The 22,341-nt window shown below is 43.1% G+C and overlaps 1 protein-coding gene across 1 annotated transcript in view; it reads left to right on the forward strand.

Moving 5' to 3' along the window:
- cracr2aa (calcium release activated channel regulator 2Aa) overlaps positions 1-22,341 on the forward strand; it is a 159,689-nt gene that overhangs the window by 78,716 nt on the left and 58,632 nt on the right. The window contains exons 12-15 of the mRNA XM_072269306.1: positions 5,673-5,970; positions 10,257-10,389; positions 12,370-12,451; positions 21,652-21,766. Of these exons, the coding sequence (XP_072125407.1) occupies positions 5,673-5,970; positions 10,257-10,389; positions 12,370-12,451; positions 21,652-21,766 (628 nt within the window). The remainder of the gene's footprint in view (positions 1-5,672; positions 5,971-10,256; positions 10,390-12,369; positions 12,452-21,651; positions 21,767-22,341) is intronic.

Consider the following 22,341-nt stretch of genomic DNA (forward strand, 5'->3'; position numbering starts at 1 on the left):
CCTGGGGGAAGCAACAGTCACCACACCTGTGGCTCAGAAAGGTAGGGAAAGGAAAAGGATGGCAGCAATGACAGGGGACTATAGAGGGTCAGACAGGAGATTCTGTGGACACAGGAAAGAAACACGGATGGTAGTTTGCTTCTCAGGTGCCAGGGTCTGGGATGCTTCTGATTGTGTCCAGGATATCCGGAAATGGGAAAGTGAACAACCAGAGGACATGGTGCATATTGTACCATCGACATAGGTGGGAAAGTGGAGGAGATCCTGAAAACAGACTACAGGGAGTTAGGGAGGAAGTTGAGAAGCAGGACCTCAAAGGTAGTAATCTCGGGATTACTGCCTGTGCCGCGCGACAGTGAGTATAGGAATAGAGTGAGGTGGAGGATAAATGCATGGCTGAGGGGTTGGAGCAGAGGGCAGGGATTCAGATTTCTGGATCATTTTTGGGACAGGTGTGACCTGTACAAAAAGGACGGGTTGCACTTGAATCCAAGGGGGACCAATATCCTGGCAGGGAGGTTTGCTAAGGCTACTGGGGAGAGCTTAAACTAGAATTTCTGAGGGGTGGGAACTGAAGTGAAGAGACAGAGGAAGGGGTGGTTGACTCACAAATAGAGAAAGCTTGTAGGCAGTGCGAGAGGGAGAATAGGCAGGTGGTAGAGAAGGAATGCGCTCAGACTGATGGTTTGAGATGGGTCTATTTTAATGCAAGAAGCATCATGAACATGGATAAGTACCTGGAGCTATGATGTTGTGGCCATTACAGAGACTTGGATGGCTCAAGGGCAAGGATGGTTACTTAGAGTGCCAGGCTTTAGATGTTTCAGAAAGGACAGGGAGGGAGGCAAAAGAGGTGGAGCGTGGCAGTGTTGATCAGAGATAGTGTCATGGCTGCAGAAAAGGAGGAAGACATAGAGGGATTGTCTACTGAGTCTCTGTGGGTGGAAGTTAGGAAAAGGAAGGAAGTTGAGAAAGCAGGGCCACAAAGGTAGTCATCTCGGGATTACTGCCTGTGCCACGTGACAGTGAGTATAGGAACAGAATGAGGTGGAAGATAAATACGTGGCTGAGGGATTGGAGCAGGGGGCAGGGAATCAGATTTCTGGATCATTGGGACCTCTTTCGGGGCAGGTGTGACCTGTACAAAAAGGACAGGTTGCACTTGAATCCCAGGGAGACCAAGATCCTGGCAGGGAGGTTTGCCAAGGCTACTGGGGAGAGTTTAAACTAGAATTGCTGGGGGATGGGAACCGAACTGATGTGACGGAGGAAAGGGAGGTTGTCTCACAAATAGAGAAAACTTAGAGACAGTATGAGAGGGAGGATAGGCAGGTGATAGAGAAGGGACATACTCAGACTAGTGGCTTGAGATGTGTCTATTTTAATGCGAGGAGTATTATGCACAAAGCGGATGAGCTTAGAGTGTGGATCAGCACTTGGAACTATGATGTTGTGGCCACTACACAGATTTGGATGGTGCAGGGCCAGGAATGGCTACTTCAAGTGCCAGGTTTTAGATGTTTCAGAAAGGACAGGGAGGGAGGCAAAAGAGGTGGGGGCGTGGCACTGTTCATCAGGGATAGTGTCACAGCTACAAAAAAGGAGGAAGTCATGGAGGGGTTGTATACGGAGTCTCTGTGGATGGAAGTTAGGTATAGGAAAGGGTCAATAACTCTACTGGGTGTTTTTATAGACCACCCAATACTAGCAGGGACATTGAGGAGCAGATCAGGAGACAGATTCTGCAAAGGTGTATTAATAACAGGGTTGTTGTGGTAATTTCCCAGATATCGATTGGCACCTCCCTAGAGTGAGGGGTTTAGAGGGGTGGAGTTTGTTAGGTGTGTTCGGGAAGGTTTCTTGACACAATATGTAGATAAGCCTACAAGAGGAGAGGCTGTATTTAGAAACAGAGAAAACCTACAGCACATTACAGGCCTTTCGGCCCTCAATGCTGTGCCGAACATGTATTTACTTTAGAAATTACCTCGGGTTACGCATAACCCTTTATATTTCAAAGCTTCATGTACCTATCCAGGAGTCTCTTAAAATTATCGTTTCCGCCTCCACCACCATCACCAGCAGCCCATTCCACACACTCAGCACTCTCTACGTAAAAAAAAACTTACCCCTGACGTCTGCTCTGTACCTAATCTGGTATTGGGAAATGAACCTGGTCAGGTGTCAGGTCTCTCAATAGAAGAGCATTTTGGAGATAGTGATCACAATTCTATCTCCTTTGCCATAGCATTGGAGAGAGATAGGAATAGACAAGTTAGGGAAACGTTTAATTGGAGTAAGGGGAAATATGAAGCTATCAGGCAGGAACTTGGAAGCATAAATTGGAAACAGATGTTCTCAGGGAAACGTATCGAAGAAATGTGGCACATGTTCAGGGGATATTTGCATGGGGTTCTGCATAGGTACGTTCCAATGAGACAGGGAAAGGATGGTAGCATACAGGAGCCATGGTGTACCAAGGCTGTTCTAAATCTAATCAAGAACAAAAGAAGAGCTTATGAAAGGTTCAAAAAAACTAGGTAATGATAGAGATCTAGAAGATTATAAGGCTAGCAGAAAGGAGCTAAGAATGAAATTAGGAGAGCCAGAAGGGGCTATGAGAAGGCCTTGACAGACAGGATTAAGGAAAACCCCAAGGCATTCTACAAGTATGTGAAGAGCAAGAGGATAAGACGTGAGAGAGTAGGACCAATCAAGTGCGACAGTGGAAAAGTGTGTATGAAACCGGAGGAGATAGCAGAGGTACTTAATGAATACTTTGCTTCAGTATTCACTACAAAAAGGATCTTGGCGATTGTAAGGATGACTTGCAGTGGACTGAAATGCTTGAGCATGTAGATATTAAAGAAGAGGATGTGCTGGAGCTTTTGGAAAGCATCAAGTTGGATAAGACACCAGGACCGATGGGATGTGCTCCAGGCTACTTGGGAAGTGAGGGAGGAGATTGCTGAGACTCTGGCTATGATCTTTGCGTCATCAATGAGGACATCAATAAGTTGATGGAGAAGATCCTGAGAGGCAGGATTTATGAACATTTGGAGAGGCGTAATATAATTAGGAATAGTCAGCATGGCTTTGTCAAAGGCAAGTTGTGCCTTATGAGTCTGATTGAATTTTTTGAGGATGTGACTAAGCTCATTGATGAAGGAAGAGCAGTAGATGTAGTGTATATGGATTTCAGCAAGGCACTTGATAAGGTACCCCATGCAAGGCTTATTGAGAAAGTAAGGAGGCATGGGATCCAAGGGGACATTGCTTTGTGGATCCAGAACTGGCTTGCCCACTGAAGGCAAAGTGTGGTTATAGATGGGTCATATTTTGCATGAAGGCTGGTGACCAGTGGTATGCCTCAGGGATCTGCTCTGGGACCCCTACTCTTTGTGATTTTTATAAATGATCTGGCTGACGAAGTGGAGGGATGGGTTAGTAAGTTTGCTAATGATACAAAGGTTGGGGATGTTGTGGATAGTGTGGAGGGCTGTCAGAGGTTACAGTAGGACATTGATAGGATGCAAAACTGGGCTGAGAAGCGGCAGATGGAGTTCAACCCAGATAAGTGTGAGGTGGCTCATTTTGGTAGGTCAAATATGATGACGGAATATAGTATTAATGGCAAGACTCTTGGCAGTGTGGAGGATCAGCGGGATCTTGAGTTCTGGGTCCATAGGACATTCAAAGCAGCTGCACAGGTTGGCTCTATGGTTAATAAGTCATACGGTGTATTGGCCTTCATCAACCATGGTACTGAATTTAAGAGCTGAGAGGTAATGTTGCAGCTATAAAGGACCCTGGTCAGACCCCACTTGGAGTACTGTGCTCAGTTCTGGTCACCTCACTACAGGAAGGACGTGGAAACCATAGAAAGGGTGCAGAGGAGATTTACAAGGATGTTGCCTGGATTGGGGAGCATGCCTTGTGAGAATAGGTTGATGGAACTCGGCCTTTTCTCCTTGGAGCGACGGAGGATGAGAGGTGACCTGATAGAGGTGTGTAAGATGACGAGAGGCATTGATTGTGTGGATAGTCAGAGGCTTTTTCCCTGGAGCGAAATGGCTAACATGAGAGGGCACAGTTCTAAGGTGCTTGGAAGGAGGTACAGAGGAGATGTCGGGGTAAGTTTTTTATGCAAAGACTGGTGAGTGCGTGGAATGGGCTGCCAGCGATGGTGGTGGAGGCGGATACGATAGGGTCTTTTAAGAGACTCCTGGATGGGTGCATGGAGCTTAGAAAAATAGAGGACTATAGGTAACCTCAGTAATTTCTAAAGTAAGTACATGTTCGGCACAGCATTGTGGGCCGAAGGGCCTGTATTGTGCTGTAGGTAATCTATGTTTCTATGTTACATGGCACCAAGACGTACTCTTCTGCACAACTTGTCCATGCTGATTAAGGTGTCTTCCGGAGCTGGTCCTATGCAACCCATATCTCTCTGAATCTTTCCCTGTACCAAACTAAATGTCATTTGTAGTCATACCCACCTTTACCACTTCCTCTGGCAGCTCCTTTTACCCACCACCTTTTGTATGGGAAGATTTGTCACCAGGTCTCTTTGAACTCCTTCCCTCTCACCTTAATTTTAATCCCTCCTGTTTTAGACTCTCCTATTCTACAAAACACACTTTGACCATTTATCTTACCTATGCCCCTCATGAGTTTATAAATCTATAAAGCCACCCTAAGCCTCCTTCACTCCAGAGAAAACAGTCCCAACCTATCGAGTCTCTCCTCATAATGCAAGCTCCCAGTACCAGAAGCAGCCTTCTGAATCTTTTCTGCACCCTTTCTAGTTTAATCAAATCTTCCAATATTCCTTCTGCAGTCTCCCAATGTCCCAAACAGCTATAACATGACATTCAAACTCACTTCCTTACCACTAGTTACAGGCCTCCAATCTGAAAAAAAGCAGCCCTCCATTACCACCTACCTTCCACAAAGCAAATTTTGTGTCCAACTTCACCATGGCTCCAATATTATCTCCCCTAGGCCAGTGTATCATGTGGGACCTTGCCAAAAGCTCTGCTAAAGCTCCTGTAAATAATCTCAACCTGCCCTCATCAGTCCACTTGGTCATCTTTTCAAGACCATCCATTAAGTACATGAGATACAATTCCTCAGATACAAAGTCATGTGGATCATGCCTAAACAGTGATTACCTTCACAAATGCAGGTGGATTCTTGATGTGATTCACTAATAGTGAGGATACTTCAGCAGCATGTGCCTGCTCTCACCCATATCCTTAAACATATTCACAACTGGGCTTCCGCCATCCTTTCAATAGTAAATGTCGGGGGTTGAACACCCCTGAGGAAAGAAACTTCACTCCCATCTCAGTCCTAAATCTGAGTCCTTGACTCATGATATCCCTGAGAGGGAAATGGCCTCCTTACACCATTCTTTCTGAACCTGTCAGAATTTTGGAGGTTTAACATGATATGTATCAGTCTGCACTCTAGTGAAAACATTCCTTGTCAACAGTCTCTCTCTGATTGCCACCCCCCCCCCCCACTTCCTGGAAATGAGAAATGAGGTTAGTCATCAAAGTCAAAGACCCACTGGAGATGGACAAAAGCAAATTAAAGCCCTGTGGAGAACTTGGGCAAGTTGGACTTTGTAATTCCACTAACCTTTTGCATTTTGTTAATTAAATCAGGCAGGACATTGGCAATTCAAAGCCATCATTGAACAATCTGTGGCAAGCAAATAGACTGAGCCATATCAGAAAAGGAATGAATAAGGAATCTCCACCAGCAGAGCGAAGGTGCTTGCAGAGAATTATTTCAATTGAAGAAGACCCACTACCATACCTTCTTGAAGCACATTCAGCAACTCCATTACATAACTGGGTTGAGCTAAAAGAGGAGGAGCTGCATGAAGAGCAAAGCCAAGATATAGCAGAGACTCCTTCGCTGCCAAGCAGCCAAACAGTAGATCCAGCAACATTGGAACAAGTAAGTTTTAAATTTTGAAAATTCCATCCCAGTCACAATGCTATTAGGCAGGAACTGGGGAGCACAAAATGGGAACAGATGTACTCAGCATCAGGTTTAATATCACTGGTGTATGCCGTGAAATTTGTTGTTTTGTGGCACCAGTGCATTGCAATATATAGTAATGTATATATGTGTTCATGGGTTCAATGTTGATTCAGAAATCTGATGGCAGATGCGAAGAAGCTGTTGATGTCTTCAGGCTCTTGTAGCCTCTCCTTGATGGTAGTAATGAGAAGAGGGCATGTCCTAAGTGATGGGGGGTCCTTAATGATGGATGCCACCTTTTTGAGGCATTATCTTTTAAAGCTATCCTTGTTGCTGGAAAGGTTAGTGCCAGTGATGGATCTGGCTGAGTTTACAGCTTTCTGCAGCTTTTTCCGATCCTGTGTAGCATCCTCACCGTAGGAAAGGATGATGCAACCAGTTAGAATGCTCTTCATGGTACAGCAGTAGAAACACGTGGATGCTTTTGGTGACATGCCAATTCTCCTCAAACTCCTAATGAACTATAGCTGCTGTCGTGTCTTTGTTGCAATTACATCAATATGTTTGGCCCAGCACAGGTCTTCAGAGATGTTTACACCCAGGAACTTGAAACTGCTCACCCTTTTCACTTCTGATCCATCGATGTGGACTGGTGTGTGTCCCTTGATTTAACCTTCCTGAAATCCACAATCAGTTCCTTGGTCTTACTGATGTTGAGTGCAAGGTAGTTGCTGCAATACCACTCAAAATAGTTGCTGACTATCTCACTCCTCTGCACCCCCTCTTCACCATCTGAAATTCTGCCCACAATAGGTGTGTCACTGGAGTATTGAAAGATGGCATTTGAGTTGTGTTTAGCCACACATTCATGGGTGCAGAGAGAGTAAAGCAGAGGTCTAAGCACGTATCCTTGAAGTGTGCCAGTGAGGAAGAGATGTTATTTCCGATCCGCGCAGATTGTGGTCTCACAATGAGGATCCAAGGATCCAATTGCAGAGGGAGGTACAGAGGCCCATATTTTAAAGCTTAGAGTCATAGAAAAGTACAGCACAGAAACAGGGCCTTCAGTCCATCTAATCCATGCTGAACCAGTTAACCTGCCTACTCCCATTGACCTGCACCAGGACCATAGTCTTCCATACCCCTACCATCCGTGTACCTATCCAAACTTCTCTAAAATGTGCTGAAGGAAACAGGAAGATAGCAGAAGGACTTAGATAGATTAGGAAAATGGGAAAGAAAGTAGCAAATGAAATACAGTGTTGGAAAATGCATGGTCTTGCACTTTGATAGAAGAAATAAATGTGTAGACTATTTTCTAAACGGGGAGAAAATCCAAAATTCTGAGATGTAAAGGGATTTGGCAGTCCTTGTGCAGACCACACTAAAGGTTAACTTACAGTTTGAGTCAGTGGCGAGGAAGGCAAGTGCAATGTTAGCATTCATTTCAAGAGGTCTAGAATACAAACGCAGGGATGTGATGCTGAGGCTTTGTAAGGCACTGGTGAGGCCTCACCTTGAGTATTGTGAACAGTTTTGGGCTCCTCATCTAAGGAAAGATGTACTGGCATTGGAGAGGGTTCAGAGAAGATTCACAAGGATGGTTCTGTGAATGAAAGAATTATCATATGAAGAACTTTTGGTAGGTCTGGGTCTGTACTCACTGGAATTTAGAAGAGTGAGGGGGGCTCTCATTTGGATAACTAAGAAAATAAAAGAAGGCATCAAACTAAAAGCTCGTGTACAAAGTCACCAAGAGTTTTGGGAAACCTGAAGACTGAGAAGACTTTAAAAAGCAACAAAGAACCACAAAGCGAGTAATAAAAAAAGGGATAATATATTATAAAAATAAACAAGCATAAAATATAAAAACGGATAGTAAAAGTTTTTATAATTATATCAAGTGGATAAAGGTGGTAAAGTGAACATAGATCCGTTGGAGGATGAGAAGGAGGAAGTGATATTGAGTAATGAGGAAAAGGCAGTGGCTTCGAATGATTTTTTGTGTCAGTCTTCATGGTGGAGGACATGTCCAATATAACAAAGAGCAATGTTATAGATGAAATGGGAGATGAGGACCTCGATACAATAGCTATCGCTAAAGAGGTAGTGCTGAGCAAACTTGTGGGCTTGAAGATAGATAAGTTCCCTGGTTCTAATGGAATGCATCCCAGGGTACTGAAAGAAATGGCAGAGGTTATGGAGGCTTTGGTGATCATTTACCAAGATTCTCTGGACTCTGAGCAGGTTCCGACTGATTGGAAAATGGCGAATGTCATGCCACTGTTCAAAAAAGGATGTAGGCAAAAGGCAGGTAACTATAGGCCAGTTAGTTTCACATCTGTAGTTGGGAAAATGCTTGAAGCTATATTTGAAGAAGAAATAGCGAGACATCTGGAAAGAAATGGATCCGTCAGGCAGATGCAGCATGAATTCAGCAAAGGCAGGTCTTTGACAAACTTACTGGAGTTATTTGAGGATATAACGAGCGCAGTAGATAGAGGGGAATAGATGGACATTATTTACTTGGATTTCCAGAAGGCGTTCGATAAGATACCGCATAAAAGACTTATCCATAAGATAAGGATGCATAGAGTTGGGGGTGATGTATTTTAGCATGGATAGAGGATTGGTTAACTAACAGAAAGCAGAGAGTTGGGATGCATGGATGTTACTCTGGTAAGCGGTGTGCTGCAGGGGTAGGTTTTGGGCCCACAACTGTTCACGATAGAGATTAGTGATCTGCAAGAGGGACCTGAGTGTTGTGTATCTAAGTTTGCTGATGATGCTAAATTGAGTGGAAAAGCAAATTGTGTAGAAGATACAGAGGGTCTGCAGAGAAATATAGATGGGTTAAGTGAGTGAGCAAGAGTCTAGCAGATGGAGTACAATGTTGGTAAATGCGAGGTCATCCACTTTTGAAGGAAAAATAAAAGAGCAGATTGTTATTTAAATGGTAAAAAATTGCAGTATACTGCAGTGCAGAAGGACTTGAGTGTGCATGAATCACAAATAGTTGGTTTGCAGGTGCAGCAGGCTATCAAGAAGGCAAATGAGATGTAGGACTTCACTGCTAGTGGGACTGAATTTAAGAGTAGGGAGATTATGCTGCATCTGTATAGGGTACTGGGGAGGCCGCACCTGGAGTACTGCGTGCAGTTCTGGTCTCCATACTTGAGTAAAGATATACTGATTTTGGAAGTGGTGAAGAGATGGTTCACCAGGTTGATTCCAGAGATTTGGGTGGGGGGATAGACTATGAGGAGAGATTGAATCGCCTGGGACTGTACTCGCTGGAATTCAGAAGAATGAGAGGAGAGCTTGTAGAAACATAAAATTATGAAAGGGATAGATAAGATAGAGGCTGGAAAGTTGTTTCCACTGATAGGTGAGATTAGAACAAGGGGACATAGCCTCGTGTTTCAGAGGAGAATACTTAGAACGGAGATGAAGAGGAACTGCTTTTCCCAGAGGGTGGTGAATCTGTGGAATTCTCAATGAAGCAGTCAAGGCTACCTCAGTAATTATATTTAATGCAAGGTTGGATAAATTTTTGCATAGTAGGGGAATTAAGGGTTATGGAGGAAAGGCAGGTAAGTGGAGATGAGTCCATGGCCAGATCAGCCATGATCTTATTGAATGGCGGAGCAGGCTTGACAGGCCAGATGGCCGACTCCTGCTCCTGTTTCTTATGTTCTTAAAACCTTTTGAATGTTGAAAGGCCTAGACAGAGTAGATGTGGAAAGGATTTTTTCCATGTTGAGGGAGTCTATGATGAGAGGGCACAGGCTCAGGATTGAGGGGCGTCGGTTCAAACAGAGGTGCAGAGAAATTTCTTTAGCCAGAGGGTGGTGAATTTGTGGAATTTGTTGCCATGTGTGGAGGCCAGGTCGTTGAGTGTATTTAAGATGGAGTTTGATAGGTTCTCGATTGGCCACAGCATCAGAGGTTATGGAGCAAAGGCCGGAGAGGGGGGTTGAGGAGGGGAGAAAAGGATCCGCCATGATTGAATGGCGAAACGGACTCGATGGGCCAAATGGCCTAATTCTACTCCTGTGTCCTATGGTTTTATCAAGTGAGATAACCTCCATTTCTCAGTCTAGCAAATCTACATTTTCTGAAACATTTTTGCTCTTTCCTAATGGGGACATGAAACAACAATCACTCCTGACCCTGCCAGACCACTTTTGTGTAACACACCTACTTAGTAATACTTCATTTATCAAAGCCGTTTAACTAAACAACAGATATTTTTGCAGGACAGAGAAATATTCTCCAACCCCGACCGTTTATTCAAAATAATTTTGATTGGTAACTCCAGTGTGGGGAAAAGCTCTGTGTTGAGAAGATTTTGTGGTGATGGTTTTTATCCTGGGATCTGTGCGACTGTTGGTACGTGAGCTGACATCAACTTTCATCACCCCGTCATCTCCTGATATGCATTCAGTTTTCTGTAACTATATATATGAACCTGCTATTAGATTTTCCCCTCTGATAATTGTAATTTATCATCCAAATGTATTACTTAATTGCTTAGCCCATCAACCCTACTGGAGCATAGGCCGTGGACAGCAGCTTGCCAGAGTTCTCTGTTCTGGGCCAGTCTTTCAACTTGTCTCCATATGTACCTATCTTCTTGGCATATCCTTCCCTCTCCCAAGGATGAAATATTTGGAGCTACTGTTTACTTTTCTGTAGCGCTAGGTTCTTAAGGGATGAGGTTTACTTTTCTGTCGCGCTAGGTTCTTATGGGATGAGGTTTACTTTTCTGTAGTGCTGGGTTCTGATGGGATGAGGTTGCTAGCCCCATACCCAACACTTCCTTTTGCAGCCAGGCTTGGCAGAGTTGACTCAAAGGCATGAGCACCCAACTTCCCAGTTTCTGGTGTCCCACACACACTCCCAGTTCACTTCATTCTCTTCTCCATTTGTTTCTCCCTCCAACTTTGCATGTTCCTTCTCAGTCCTGATGCCCAAAACATTGATCTGTCCCTTCTTCTACAGATGTTGATTGATCCAACATTCTGTTCATCACCCTACCTCGTTCAATGGTAGTACCTTGTTGAATATACAAATTGTCAGAATAAAAGGCAGGGCTAACTGATTAGGGAACCTTGATTTCCAAGAGATTGAGGGCCTTGGTTAAGAAGGAGGTGCACAGCAGATAAATGTAACAAAAAACAAATGAGCTATCTGAGTAGTATAAGAAATGCAAGAGAACATTTAAGAAGGAAATCAGGAGGGCTAAAATAAGGCATGAGGAGAATTCTAAGAGCTTCTACAGATATATTAAAAACAAAAGGATAGCAAGGGACAAAATTGGTCCACTAGAAGATCAGAGTGGTCATCTATACATGGAGCTGAAAGAGATGGGAGAGATCTTAAATGGATTTTTTGCATCTGTATTTACTCAGAAGACAGATTTTGCATCATTACTCGGAAGTCTATGAGACAAAATAGCAGTGAGATCATGGACCCTACATAGATTACAGAGGAGGAGGTGTTTATTGTCTTGAGGCAAATGAGGGTGGATAAATCCCCAGGGCCTGACACGGTGTTCCCTTGGACCCTGTGGAAGGCTAGAGCAGAAATTGCAGGAGCCCTGCCAGAGATATTTAAAATGTCCTTAACAACAGGTGAGGTACTGGTGGGTAGCTAATGTTGTTTCATTTTTTAAGAAGGGCCCTAAGAATAAACCAGGATATTATTAGCCTGATGTCAGGAGTGGGGAAGTCATTGGAAGGTATTCTAAGGGACCAGATATCTAAGTATTTGTATAGACAGGGACTGATTAGGAATGGTCAACATGGTTTTGTGCACGGTAGGTACACCCAATCTAATAGAGATTTTAAAGGAAGTTACCTTGGAAAGCTGATGAAGAAAGACAGTAGTTGTAGTCTACGTGGACCTTGCAAGACTTTAGTTTTCCTCTATCCATCCTGATTATTACACTCCAAATACGCTAATAAATTTGTAAAAAAAAACACAATTTTGCCGTTAAATGATCAATATCTACTCTTTATATTATGAGTTTCTGAATGATCTGCTACAAGTACCTTCTGGATTCCAGCTTCTTCCTAATGATGAATAAACCAACTGGTTTATTGTTTTTTGCATTCATTCTTCCTCTTTTCCAGTTTTCCAATCCTCTTAGACCATTCTAGAATTCTGGGAATGTTACAGAGCCACTGTCACTGCATTCACTAGCCCTACAACTACTTTTTTAAGGTCCAGCCAACCTTTATTCCCATTATTTTGTCCAGTACTTACTCTCATTTGCTTGTCAATGATAACCGTACTGTGGGATGTAAACTGAAGTGGCATTTCTATAATTAGTAACTGCTTCCTTATATAAGTAACTTCTGCTTCCAGGTATCGATTACTGTGTGAGGACGGTGAATGTTGCTGGTAGTCTGCTGGCTCTCCAGTTGTGGGATACTGCCGGCCAGGAACGGTGGGTCATTCTGGCTACTTTCTAAAGGAGGATTAACTGTTTAGAATGTTCGTCTGGTGAGAGTGTCCTTGATATTGTTATTAATACCTGGAATGGTGACCGTTTGTGGGATGGCCAGGCTTATTCCCCAGAGAATGTAGTCCATCAAATCCCCTAAATGAAAGATAAGCTCACATCGTAGACTTGACATCAAGTGCTGTGTGCCTGGGCCTCAGGTGGGGCAGAGAGACAGATATGCTTCATGCAGCACCAATGTAGCATCACTGAGATTAGAGAAGCATTTTTGAAATTTAAAATTCAAATAAATTTAATCGAAGTACATATACGAGACTTATTTTCTTGTGGGAAATCACAGTCAATAAAAGAAACACAATCGAATCGATGAAAGACTGCACCCAACAGGATGGACAAACAAGCTGTGCAAATGCAAAAAATGTAAAAAACAAACAAACAAACAAATAAATAAATAAGCAAGCAAGATATGAATGTAGAGAATATGAGATGAAGAGTCCTTGAAAGCGAGGCCATGGGTTCTGGGAACAGATTAGTGATGGGTGAGTGAAGTTGAGTGAAGTTATCCCCTCTGGTTCAAGAGCCTGATAGTGAGGGGTTATAGCTGTTCCTGAAACTGACGATGAGAGTCCTGAGGCTCCTGTACCTTCTTCCTGATGGTAGCAGTGAGAAGAGAGCATGGCCCGGATGGGTAGGGTCTCTTATGGATGCTGCTTTCCTGTGACAGTGCTCCGTGTAGATATGCTCAATGGTGGGGAGGGCTCTACCTGTGAAGGACTGAGCTGCATCTACTCCTTTTTGTAGGCTTGGGAGTCCTTGTGCAGAACTCCCTAAAGGTTAACTTGCAGGTTGAGTCGGTGGTGAGGAAAGCAAATGTAATGTTAGCATTCATTTCGAAAGGTCTAGAATATAAGAGCAGGGATGTGATGCTGAGGCTTTATAAGGCACTAGTGAGGCCTCACCTTAAGTATTCTGAACAGTTTTGGGCTCCTCATCTAAAAGAAGATGTGCTGGCATTGGAGAGAGTTCAGAGGAGGATCACAAGCATAATTCTAGGAATGAAAGAGTTATCATACAAGGAACGTTTGAAAGCTTTGGGTCTATACTGGCTGGAATTTAGAAAGATAAGTGGGGGATCTCATTGAAACCTTTCGAATGGTGCAAAACCTAGACAGAGTTGATGTGCAAAGGATGTTTCTTATAGTAGGGGAGTCTAGGACAAGAGGACACAGCACCAGTCACTGGCAAGCCAACCAGTCCCTTTTCGCCCACTCTTTGACTTCTGCCAGTTAGCCTCTGCTTTACCCAGGCTAGAATCTTTCCTGTAATACCATGGGCTTGTAGCTTGTTAAGCAGCCTCATGTGAGCTACCTTCTGAAAATCCAAGTACACAGCATCAACCGATTCTCTGTAATCTATCCTGCTTGTTATTTCTTCAAAGAATTCCAACATATTTGGCAGACAAGGTTTTCCCTTGAGGAAGCCATGCTGGCTATAGCCTATTTTATGATGGTGCCTTCAAGTACCTGAGACTTTATCCTTAATAATTGACTTCAACATCTTCCCAACCATTGAGCTGAGACTAACTGTCCTATAGTTTCCTTTTTTATGCCTCTCTCCCTTCTTGAAGAGTGAAGTGACATTTGCAAGTTTCCAATCTTTTAGAACCATTCCAGAATCCAGTGATTCTTGAAAGATCATTGCTAATACCTCCACAATCTTTTCACCCACCTCTTTCAGAACTTTGGAGTGTACATCATCTGGTCCAGGTGACCTATCTACCTTCAGACTTTTCCATTTCCCAAGAACCTTCTCTTGTTTTGGTAACTTCACACACTTCATGACACATGGAACTTCCACCATATTGCTATTGTCTTCCACAGTGAAGACTGACGCGACATACTTATTCAGTTTGTCCACCATTTCTTTGTCCCACACTAGTACTTCTCCAGCATTGCTTTCCAGTGGTCCAATATCCACTCTTGCCTCTCTTTTACACTTTATGTATCTGAAGAAACTTTTGGTATCCTCTTTAGTATTATTGGCTAGCTTACTGTCGGGTATACCATCTTGACCTTACTAATGGCTTTTTTATTTGCTTTCTGTTGGTTTTTGAAAGTTTCCCAATCCACTACCTTCCACTAATTTTTGCTTTATTAAATGCCCTGTCTTTGGCTTTTATGTTGCTTTGACTTTTCTGGTTAGCCATGGTTGTGTCTTTTGTTTGGAATATTTCTTCCTCTTTGGACTTGTATATCCTGTGCCTTCTGAATTGCTTCGAGATATTCCAGCAAATGCTGCTCTGCCTGTCTTCCCTGCCAGTGTTCCTTTCCAACCAATTCTGGCCAACTCCTCTTTCATGCCTCTGTAATTCCCTTTACTCTACTGTAATACTGATACATCTGAGCTTAGCTTCTCCTTCTTAAAGATCAGGGAGAATTTGTTCATATTATGATCACTTGCTCCTAAGGGTTCTTTTTCCTTAAGCTCTCTAATTAATTTTGATTCATTACACAACAATCCAGAATAGCTGATACCCTAGTGGGCTCAACTACGAGGTGCTCTAAAATGCCATCTCGTAGGCACTCTAGAAAATACCCCTCCTGAAATCCAGCACCATCCTGATTTTGCCAATGTACCTGCATATCAAAGTCCCCATGATTATTGTAATGTTGCACTTTTGGCAAGCATTTTCCATCTCCTGTTGTAATTCCATAGAAACCATAGAAAAACTACAGCACAGAAACAGGCCTTATGGCCCTTCTTGGCTGTGCCGAACCATTTTCTACCTAGTCCCACAGACCTGCACACGGACCATATCCCTCCTACACCTCCCATCCATGTGTCTATCCAATTTATTCTTAAATGTTAAAAAAAGAACCCGCATTTACCACCTCATCTGGCAGCTTATTCCATACTCCCACCACTCTCTGTGTGAAGAAGCCCCACCTAATGTTCTCTTTAAACTCCCCCCCCCCCCCCACCCTTAACCCATGTCCTCTGGTTTTTTCCTCCCCTTACCTCAGTGGAAAAAGTCTGCTTGCATTCACTCTATCTATACCCATCATAACTTTATATACCTCTATCAAATATCCCCTCATTCTTCTACGCTCCAGGGAATAAAGTCCTAACCTATTCAACCTTTCTCTGTAACTGAGTTTCTCAAGTCCCGGCAACATCCTTGTAAACCTTCTTTGCACTCTTTCAACCTTATTTATATCCTTCCTGTAATTTGATGACCAAAACTGAACACAATACTCCAGATTCGGCCTCACCAATGCCTTATACAACCTCATCATAACATTCCAGCTCTTATACTCAATACTTTGATTAATAAAGGCCAATGTACCAAAAGCTCTCTTTACAACTCTATCTACTTGTGACGCCACTTTTAGGGAATTTTATACCTGTATTCCCAGATCCCTCTGTTCTACTGCACTCCTCAGTGCCTTACCATTAACCCTGTATGTTCTACCTTGGTTTGTCCTTCCAACCCGCAATACCTCACACTTGTCTGTATTAAACTCCATCTGCCATTTTTCAGCCCATTTTTCCAGCTGGTCCAAGTCCCTCTGCAGGCTCTGAAAACCTTCCTCACTGTCTACTAAACCTCCAGTCTTTGTATCATCAGCAAATTTGCTGATCCAATTTACCACATTATCATCCAGATCATTGATATAGATGACAAATAACAATGGACCCAGCACTGATCCCTGTGGCACACCACTAGTCACAGGCCTCCACTCGGAGAAGCAATTCTCTACTACCACTCTTTGGCTTCTTCCATTGAGCCAATGTCTAATCCAATTTACCACCTCTCCATGTATACCTAGCGACTGAATTTTCCTAACTAACCTCCCATGCGGGATCTTGTCAAAGGCCTTACTGAAGTCCATGTAGACAATATCCACTGCCTTCCCTTCATCCACTTTCCTGGTAACCTCCTCGAAAAACTCCAATAGATTGGTCAAACATGACCTACCATGCACAAAGCCATGTTGACTCTCCCTAATAAGTCCCTGTCTATCCAAATACTTGTAGATTCTGTCTCTTAGTACTCCCTCCAATAACTTACCTACTACCGACGTTAAATTTACCGGCCTATAATTTCCCGGATTACTTTTCGATCCTTTTTTAAACAGCGGAACAACATGAGCCACTCCCCAATCCTCTGGCACCTCACCTGTAGACAGCGACATTTTAAATATTTCTGCCAGGGCCCCTGCAATTTCAACACTAGTCTCCTTCAAGGTCCGAGGGAACACCTGTCAGGTCCCGGGGATTTATTCGTAGGCCGCATCCTTACTATTGTTTGGGGGTCTGTTTACAATTCCCATCAGGGTCTTTTTACATTTTCTGTTCCTTGGCTCTATTGCAATGATTCAACAACTTCCTACCCTATGTCACCTCCTTCAAATGATATGATTTCATTTTTTACCAACAGAACAATGCCACCCCCTCTGCCTTCCTGCATGTCCTTTCGATGCAATGTGTATCCTCGGACATTAAAGTCCCAGCTATAATCTTCTTTCAGCCATGATTCAGTGATGCCTACAACATCATTCTTGCCGATCTGTATCTGTGCTGCAAATTAATCCACCTCATTACGTATACTGCACACATTCAAATAGAAACACTTTCAGTCCTGTATTTAGCCTTTTTAAATTTTTTCCGTCTTTTACATTAAAGGGGAACATGAGGGGAAACTTCTTCACTCAGAGGATAGTGAGGGCATAGAGCAAACTGGCAGCACAGGTGGTGCATGTGAGCTCAATTTCACCGTTTAAGAGAAATTTGGATAGGTTCATGGATGGTAGGGGGATGGAGGGCTATGGTCCTGGGGCAGCTTGATGGGTGTAAGCAGTTTAAATGTTTCAGCACAGGCCAGATGGGTCAAAGGACCTATTTTTGTGCTGTAGTTTTCTATGACTTTACAACTCTGACACTGGCCATGGTTATGACTGATAAGGTAAATGAAATAGCGATTAAGTTCCAACACTGAATAATCTTTTTCAATAATTAGTGTGTGGGGACCATATAAGATGTTTTTAAATTGCTGAAAGTAGCAAAGGAACTGGGAATGAGAGAACTGATGAGAATGTAAAGATGCTTCTCATGAGTGTAAGCAAGCTTAGCTAGTGGACAATACGATGGCGGAAGAATACAAAAAGAACAGTATGCAATTATCCTCTTTGGTACAGGAACCAGAGATATTGAGTAGTAATGAAATGGAGGGTGATTCAGTAAAGTTGATGTTACAAGGAATCCAGGTCTCCTTGCCCACAGGACTTGGTAGTTAACATGCAGACAGGTAGAAGGACAAATGATATCTTGGAGAAACAAGAGACTGCATGATCTGAAATCCAAAGCAAACAAAAGGCTGGAGGAACTCAGCGGGTCAGGCAGTATCTGTGCAAGGTGTGAGGAATGGACAGTTGATGTTTGGATTGAGACCCTTCATCTAGATTTAACAGTAATGGTGAGATAGCTAGTAGAAAAAGGATGGAGCAAGAGCTGGTAGCCAATGCGAGGATCCAGGTAAGGAGAATTGACAGGCAGATAGGGGAGGGGAGGCTGGGAGGTAATATCTACAAAAGGCTGCAGATGTTTGAATCTGATAGGAGAGGAAGTTGGAACATAAAAGTTAGCAGTTTAACTACAATTAGAGATAATAAATGGAGGGAGATGGAGGGAGCCAAATCAGAAGTGAGGCATATGGGAGGCTGGAAGCGAAGGCATAATTCAATGATATTAAAGTCACTAGACAGCACAGACAGCAGCTTAGCAAGGAGTGAAGGAAATTTTTTGGAATAAATTGCATTTATTTCAATGCCAGAGACCTGACAAGTAAAGCAGATAATCTCAGGGCATGAATAGCTACTTGGGACTGGGATAACCATTACAAAAACATAGCTAAGGGAGAGACAAGACTGGCAACTAATTATTCCAGGATACAGACCGTAAGACATAGGAGCAGAATTAAGCCATCTGGCCTATCGAGTCTGCTCCGCCATTCAACCATGGCTGATCATTTTTTTTCTCCTCCTCAACCCCAGTTCCTGGCCTTCATGCAGTTAGATTGCAGAAGGTTACAAGAATTAATAGGGTTCCTATGGTGGGAGGTTTTAACTTTCCGAATATGAACTGAGATAGTGCCAAGAGTTTAGATTGGGGGTGGATTTTGTTAAGTGTGATCAGGAGAGTTTCCTCAGACCCGACTATGGGAAGGGACAATCTTGGGAACTAGGACAGGGCAAGTGACTGATGTATCAATGGGGAGCACTTTGGGACCAGTGACCATTGTTCTCTTAGTTTTAGATGAGTTATGGAGAGGGACTTATGTGGTACACAAGTTGAAGTTCCAAACTGGAGCAAGACAATTTGTTGACAGTATCAATAAAATCTTGCAAAAATTGATTGGGTAGGTTGTTTGTAGGCAAAGAAATGTCTGACAAGTAGTAGGGTTTCAAAAGTGAGAAGGGAGAATTCAACATTGTAAGCTTCCTATATAAGGTGGAAGTTAATCCTTTTCTGATCAGTCAGGGCATCAAAGGATAAGGCGAGAAGACAAGTGTATGAGGTTGAGTGGGATCCAGGATCAGCCATGATGGAATGGTGGAGCAGACTCGATGAGCTGAATGTCCTAATTTTGCTCTTATGTCTTATGGTCTTATGAAGGGCAAAGCTGAGGGTAGGGATCTGGATGATGAAGGATATCAGGAATAAAGGATATCAGATGTCAGGAAAAAAAGGAGGCATGGGTCAGATACAGGAGTGGAACCAAGTATAAAGGATGCAGGAGTATACCTGAAAGCAAACAAAAAGTTCTGATAGCTTTGGCAAAGATTGAAGAGAATCCAAAAAGATTTTATATATTAAGAGAAAAAGAGTAACTAGAGAGAAAATAAGGCTTCTCCAAGACCATAATTGACATGTTTGTGTGGGGCAGCAGGAGATGGACGAGGTCCGCGATGTATACTCCCCCTCTGCATAACAGAAGAAGATGACCTAATTGGATACACAATTGGCTTGATGGTAGGAAATAAGATTTAATGGTGAAAGGATGTTTCTTTGTCTCCGACTGGTGGTGTGCCCCAGGAGTTGGTGTTGAGCCCATTCTTGTTTATTGTCTATATTAACGATTATAGGTGAGAATATGCAAGGAGCAGTTAGTAAGTTTGCAGATGACAATAAATTGGGCGATTTTGTGGACAGTGAAGAGGAATATCAAGAATTGCAACTGGATTTTGATTGGCTGGATAGGTGGGCTGAGGAATGGCAAATAGAATTTAAACGACGTAAGTGCAAAGTGTTTTGTTTCAGAAGACAAATCAAGGTAGAACATGGAATAAAAGTGCCTGGGTACTATTGTAGAACAGAGGGTCCTTAGAGTACAGGTGCATCATCATCATCACCAGGTGCCGTGCCCAGTTTGAGCTTTGTCTGCCATGGCCCACACACTCCTGTTTCGGGTCAAGTGGATCAATTCATTGGTATTCATTTCCAGTTCTCTGGCTGCCGTCTCCATCATCATTTGTCTTTGTCTTCCTCTTGCTTTCTTCCCTTCAATCTTTCCCATAATTGCCGTGTATTCTAACTCTCTTTCCTAATCACATGTCCAATGAAGTTACATTGCCTTTTCATGATCTCATATATTATTTTACTTTTTGTGTTTGCTCTGTTCATGACATCTTTGTTAGATATTTGTTTTGTCCATGATATTCTTTGCATCCTCCTCAAAAACCACATCTCTGCTGCTTCAATTTGTTTCCTCATGTTACTAGATATCGTCCAACATGGTCGTCCTGGCAATACTCTAAACATATAACATATGACATAACTGGATAAATGTAACATTTCATTCCTGGGTATGACTCTAAACTGCAACCAGTGATGAGGCTGTGATTGGGGACTTTCAGAGCTTTGGGGAAAGTGGAGTTACCCCTTAGTCATTCATTGCTCCCAGGGCCGCTCTGACCCGAAACGGTAGCACCTGCAAGGGTTCCTGCTCAGGATACAAGCGAAGGCCAACGGCAGATCCTGCAGGTTCAGTAACTGAACTTAATGATGGAGAAGGCGGATGAGCTAGGACCTCAAATGTCAACGGCTATAGTACAGGCAGATGAACATTTGGGAAGAGAAATGGTGATTTCTTTAGTTTGCCCAATGGTAGGCAATAGCGAACCACCATTGCTAGATACTAGGTTTCCTAAAATCTATTTGTTAAGAAAACCATGGTCAAACTCATGGGTGCATACCTCCGTTAAAATTGAGTCAAGGTAGATAGAGCAGTGAAGAAGGATATGGTCTGCTGACCTTAATCAGTCAAGGGATTGAATATAAAGGTGGGAGGTCATGTTGCTATTGTACAAGACATTGGTGAGACCAATGTCAAGTTTTGGTCACCCTGTTATACGAAGGATGTGACTAAACCAGAAATAGTGTGAAAAAAATTTCCAGAACGTTGCCAGGATTTGAGGAACTGAGTTAAGGGGAGAGATTAGATGGGTTGGGCCTTTGGAGCTCATTGGATTATAGAAGACCAAGGAGTGATCTTACAGTGATGTATAAAATCATGAGGGGCTTACATAGTGTGATCAATCCTTCATCCAGGGTTAGGGAAATGAAAACTAGAATGCATAGTTTTAAGGTTAGAGGTGAAAGGTTTAATAATAATCTCAGGCAATGTTTTTATATTGCGGATAATACATCTATGGAACCAACTGCTAGAGGAAGTGATTGAGGCAGGATCATTAGATCTGTTTAAGAATATGTGGACAGGTATATGAATGATAAGAGTTCAGAGGGAAATGGGATGGTCTTTTTAATATACAGTACCTCTCCGTTGGCCTGGACATGTGATAGTCAACTCTACTCTACTGTCAAAATGAAGAGATTATGGATTGATACAAAGAACAGAAAACAGTTGAGGGAGAAAGATCATTCAAATAATGCTGTGAATTTTAGCTCAATGAATCGCCATCTCCTGCAGCTTTAGGAATTACATGTGCATCCTGGAACTTAGCTACTTGGTCCATCTGAATTGCTATCCATCTGTGATTCAATGATAACACATTAAAACAATTTTAGATTCCAGTTCTACGTCTATTTTGGAAATGTAAAAGAATGTCTATGAAAATATTTTTAGTTTGCAAGCTTTATCACTGATGAATTTTATCCTGTTGCAGGTTTCGTAGTATTACAAAGCAGTTCCTCCGCAAGGTCGATGGAGTTGTCCTGGTCTATGACATCACAGCAGCAGCCAGCTTCATCGCAGTGCAACACTGGGTTCAAAGTGTGCAGGTGCTCTGTCTTCTCATACCTTGGGACAGCACACATCCTCTCATTCCCAAAGTTAACTTAGTTTACATTGCCAACTGCTGAAAGGATATCAATCATCCCGACTTCAACACTCCTCTCTTCAATTCCAACCTCACTCCTTCCAATCACTCTACTCTGCACTCCCTCCACACTAATCCTAACCTCACCATCAAACCTGCAGATAAAGAGGGTGCTGTAGTAGTCTGGCAGACTAACCTATACCTTGCTGAGGCCCAGCTACAACTCTCAGACACCTCCTCTTACTTACCCTTTGAACAGGATCCCAGCAAGGAGCACCAGGCCATTGTCTCCCACACCATCCCTGACGTTATTAGCTCTGGGGATCTCCCATCCACTGCCACTAACCCCACATAGTTCACTCACTCCGTACCTCCCGTTTCTACCTCCTACCCAAGATCCAAAAACCCGCTTGTCCAGGTAGATGCATTGTTTCAGCTTGTTCCTGCCCCACTGAACTCCTATCTGCATACCTCGACTCTTTATTCCCCATGGTTCAGGCCCTTACCACCTACATCTGTGACACTTCACACGCTCTG

Source organism: Mobula birostris, chromosome 9 (assembly GCF_030028105.1).
Source record: "Mobula birostris isolate sMobBir1 chromosome 9, sMobBir1.hap1, whole genome shotgun sequence".
In the NCBI taxonomy this organism is placed as follows: Eukaryota; Metazoa; Chordata; class Chondrichthyes; order Myliobatiformes; family Myliobatidae; genus Mobula; species Mobula birostris.